The 4,261-nt window shown below is 51.4% G+C and overlaps 1 protein-coding gene across 1 annotated transcript; it reads left to right on the top strand.

Annotated features, from left to right (window-relative positions):
• Positions 1 to 618: 618 nt before the first annotated feature.
• LOC34621610 lies at positions 619 to 4,060 on the top strand. The gene is made up of 9 exons (XM_026338154.1): positions 619 to 856; positions 1,069 to 1,209; positions 1,634 to 1,870; positions 2,041 to 2,301; positions 2,546 to 2,674; positions 2,839 to 3,005; positions 3,208 to 3,324; positions 3,556 to 3,724; positions 3,957 to 4,060. Exons 1-9 carry the CDS (start codon positions 619 to 621, stop codon positions 4,058 to 4,060), a joined length of 1,563 nt encoding a protein of 520 aa, XP_026193939.1.
• Positions 4,061 to 4,261: the final 201 nt, after the last annotated feature.

The raw sequence follows: 4,261 nt of genomic DNA, 5'->3' as shown, positions 1-4,261 counted from the left end.
GGCCCACAGAGTCTCCATTCTTGGTTGAAGCAGTTTCACCGGGTGTGCCATTGCTTCTATGATCCTTGCTTCGCCGCTAGCTACTTGTGTGCTCCTATCGCCGTTACTTCTCTCAAGAGGTAAGCTTGAAGCTTTCCCCTTCTTAACTGTTCGTTAGTTCCCCCTTGTTTTTCCCCAGGCCTATAAATGGACTTTTGTAGAAGGTGTACGCATGTGTCACCATCCCCGCCTTGTGGCAGGCATACAGCTAGGGCATTGCGCGGCCCCACAGCCAGCTCTTGTTTTTTAACGACAGCCACAAAGTCAGCACCTAAACGAGTCCCTTGTAGCTGAATGAGACCTTCTGAAGGCTCCAGGCACTGCGGAAGGCCAGGTTAACTCTAGCTTTTTGAGCTCCGGTAGCTTTGGGTTCGTGTTTTGGGTCTAATGGGGACCCCAAAACCGACAACCAGAAGGATGACGGCCAATGAGAGCCTGTTTTCGGATCCCTTTATACTGCCTGAGAGAAAACGTTTCCGTGTGACCGCCGTATTCCCTCACTTGAATCGAAGCGCCTTTCTGTTCACGGTTTGGATTTGTGGCTTGTCTGTGCAGGGTTCGTGCCAACCGTCCACGAGAATGGACTACTTCACTGGTCCCAACGCGAAGGCTGCGGTGTTCGCAGTAGGCTCTGCCCGCTTTACCCTGCCCGCAGAAGTTATGGGGCGAGCAGATGTGCAGAGCAGCGGTTTGGTTCACGTGGTTCGGAAAGAAGGATTTAAGGATATCCCCCCAATGGTGGCTAGGACCGAAGACGGTGCTCTTCAGATCAGTAGACCGCAGCAGGGATTTGAACTCATGGTCGAGCACCTACTGGGTAAGTGAAAAAAAAGCCATGAAAAGCGCTGTGTCGACCACAAATCGCAAGGCGCACCCACAGAACTCACTTGCAGAGCATCAACAAATGTCAATTTTTAGCCGTTTAAAACTCAAACCGCTCGTACTAAGCCCTCCATCGCTAATTGCAACTCCTAAAAGGAATCGGTCTGGCGGATTCGGCTTTCTTTCTACGTGTGATTTGCTGTCTAGGCGTGGAGCCCTTGCGCGGCTGTCCCATGTCCGAGTTTGCGGAAAAATACATTGCCTTAAAAACGGAACTCCTCTACTGGCAGCTTCCAACCATTGATGTTGCATTTGACGATCCTTTGTTCTATCAATCCGCCTGGACTGGTAGGGCGTACGTGCTTGAGTTGAAAACGGAGGACGCACGGTTCTCCAAACACTTACGAAAAATATGCAGAGGCAAAGGAGCGGATATAAAAAGCGCCTACTTCTAATCCCTTCTCTGTCCTTCCTCTTTAATGCATTGCACATGTCTACTACCAGAATTTCTGAATTTCTGCGTCCTGGTCTCTCGTCCCTGCTCGGTGCCCCCACATCCTCATCAGTTGCGCTTTCCTTGGCCGCTCGTTTCTTCAGATTTGTAGTTATGCACTTGTTTCTACATGCCGACCTGTCACCCTTGTTGTATGGCTTCGACGCTTCGCTGCTAGGCTCGATGTCGGCATGTACATCACCATCTATCTGCCCACACAGGCGTCCTAGTTGTTTTCTGAGTCTGCCTACCGTTGCGTGTCTGCGTGCATGAATCTAGACGGAGACTGCTTTTTTCCACTTAGTCAGAAGGATGCCGCTGCGTTTCGTCGTTCTGAGGAAGAGGAGATGCGCCCCGCGAATTTGCTGCAGCTCGAGACAGCTCCAATGCCTGCAGAGCTTGAGGGCCTCGCTGAGGGCCCCACCACCAACTGGCAATGTTGGGCAACACCAGAACCACCGCAAATAGAAGAGGGGCAAAGGCCAGTTCAGAGAAACAGGCTGTACATTGTAGCCGGTGCGTAGCGAAATCGAAATCTGCTGGTCCGTTCATCGCTGCCATGTTTGCTGAGGAGGTGGTGGCATATGCGCATATGCCTTTTCGTGCCTCGTTTCCTTGTGTCACGCGGCGAGCTCGTGCGTGTATTTGTGCGTGTCTGCGCATGTCCGCCTGTGTACATGCTGCAGGGAAGGATCGCTTCTTTTGTGTTGTTCCTGGGCTGCGTCACCCGTGTGTACACTGTGCTACTCTGCCGGACCGCAATGGCTTTACTCCCTTGGCCCTTATGGCGGGGCCTACTGAGATGACTCTCATTTGGTCTCGCGGAGCTTTTGTGCATCTCCACGGGTTTCAAAAGAAGGCGGGGGAAATGCGATACCAAATAGACCTCATAGAAAGAGAGCCCTCATGGCTTTGCGTACATCCCACACTTGGGGCAGTTCTCTCTGGTGAGGCTTCACACGATGGTGCTTCTGCGAATACGAGCTGCTCTCTGCAAGCGTGGCTGCGCGGCGGCTATGAATGCGTAGATCGACAGGAAAAAAGGGACACGGTCCTTCTCTTGTCAGCTCGGTGGCTCTCCTTTGGCTTCAAGCGGCGATACGCAGTTTTTAGTGCGATCTTCATGTTTCCACGCGTCGTTACAGCCGTCCTGCACTCCGGCGCTTACCTTGCTTGCAATGGCTTGTTCAGGTGTTGAAGGCCCCGTGCCTCACGTCTTCTGCTTCTCAATGCCAAAGGCACATAGAGTCCGCTTCTTCCCATGGGGCGCTCTCGCGATCAGCGGGGAGGTCCTCTGCGAGCCTCCATCCACAGCAGGAGGTTTGTCTCGACTTACGGACAAGCAACAGAAGCACCGGAAGCAGACGCAGCACAAGTGATGGAGTGCTCATTTAGGGTGCTGCGGAGCTTTCACTGCTGCTCATCATCGTTTTCGGCTGTATGGTCAGGGGTTTTGGTTTTGCGCTTTGTGGTTTGTGACTTAGAAGGAACTGAAACGCATGCGCGCGGCCTGCTCGATGCGCTTGGGATGTCTACTCTACTGCCTGGCCAGTCTGAGCCGAAGGCGGTTCTGGCGGGGACGCTCCTCAGGTTTATCAACAAGGCATTCCAGCAGCCTCTCCGCATTTTCTTTCTCAACGTCGAGAAAGATGTACGTTTCGAGGTTGAAAGTTAAAGCACTTACAGTTCGCACTCTCCAGCAGAACAGAAGGTCTCATGTTCGAAGGTGCAGTTTGTAAGGTGTAGGTTCTCAAATTGTAATCCTGCTGCTCGCGAGTCACTGCATCCAATTTTACCAGCCAAAACTTGGATCTTACGGTGTGCGATTCGTGGTTTGATTCCGTGGCTTACAGGGGCAGCCGGTGACGCTGCGCCGTTTGGCGGATTTCGACATCCATGACCTGCGAAACGAGGACTCTAGCGGTTTCAGCGTCATGGTGGCTCTCAGAGGGGCTCTTGCAGAGACAAGGGTAAATGTATAGAGGTGTTGCACTACACCACAAATTTGTGGGGACGTTTCGTTCTGTTTCATTACTTGAGCTGCAAATATATGGTGCAGCTAGTGTGTTTCTTCATTATGTGCTGCCCGTTGTTGCTGATGGTGTAGGCCTTCATACTGCTGCTGTGGTCATCGTATTTATAGCCTGTAAAATTACTTTCTGGCCAGTGTTTGTGTGGGGGCGGCGAACCGGTACCTTCAGGCTGACTCCGCTGTTGCAGACAAGATTAGGGGCGGTCGGGCCCTGGTCTTTCCTATCAACAGCAAAGGGGATTTTGTTAAGGAAAGCCAAGTTCTCATAGACAACGGTGGTCCAAGGAGAGAAGAGCTCATCTCGATTGCCCTCTACGGAGAGTATGACTGCGAAGCTGGTGGGGCATTTGTTGCCTGTAGAAATTGGAAATTAACGTAATAGCTTACGGTTGACTCTCACGATTTACAGTACAGTGGAACGAATTGGCGATTAGGGAAACCAACACATCTATTGATTGAATGAAGCTTGCCATGTTCACTGCTGGCGTCTTAGTTCCTTCCGAATGGCCAATAGTTTTACGTTTTGGCTACGCCTTCTGGTTTGGGGTTCTCCGGGCTTGCGGTTTGCAGGAAAGTACAATGTATTTGAAGCTGGAAAACGGCTCTATGAATTCCACAAGCAAATGTTCATGACTCGAAGCATGGGGGGTAATAGCGGATGTAATGTCATGTGAGAGGCTAATGATAGCTAGTTCACTTTCTGTGTGTAACTCTTCCGAGTCTCGAAGACCTGCGAATACTGAGCTGCCACTAAAAAGTCCCCAAGATTTTAATTAGCGTAGATACTTGCTTGGAGGCAGGTTCCTACGGACCCTAGCAGCAGCAAAACCGGTGCCTTTACGGGCCTTCCCAGTAGTATACCATGAGCGTTTCAG

The sequence above is a fragment of the Cyclospora cayetanensis genome, unplaced genomic scaffold (genome assembly GCF_002999335.1).
Source record: "Cyclospora cayetanensis isolate NF1_C8 unplaced genomic scaffold, CcayRef3 CcayRef3_contig_234, whole genome shotgun sequence".
Lineage (NCBI taxonomy): Eukaryota > Apicomplexa > Conoidasida > Eucoccidiorida > Eimeriidae > Cyclospora > Cyclospora cayetanensis.
The sequence above is the reverse complement of the archived record's forward strand: the minus strand, read 5'-3'. Positions and strand labels throughout refer to the sequence as shown.

Coding starts and splice junctions, on each gene's coding strand:
- LOC34621610 (XM_026338154.1), top strand. CDS start 619: ATGGACTACTTCACTGGTCCCAACGCGAAGGCTGCGGTGTTCGCAGTA. Junction 1,871..2,040: donor CAGGCTGTACATTGTAGCCG/GTGCGTAGCGAA, acceptor TACATGCTGCAG/GGAAGGATCGCTTCTTTTGT. Junction 3,725..3,956: donor AGAGTATGACTGCGAAGCTG/GTGGGGCATTTG, acceptor TGCGGTTTGCAG/GAAAGTACAATGTATTTGAA.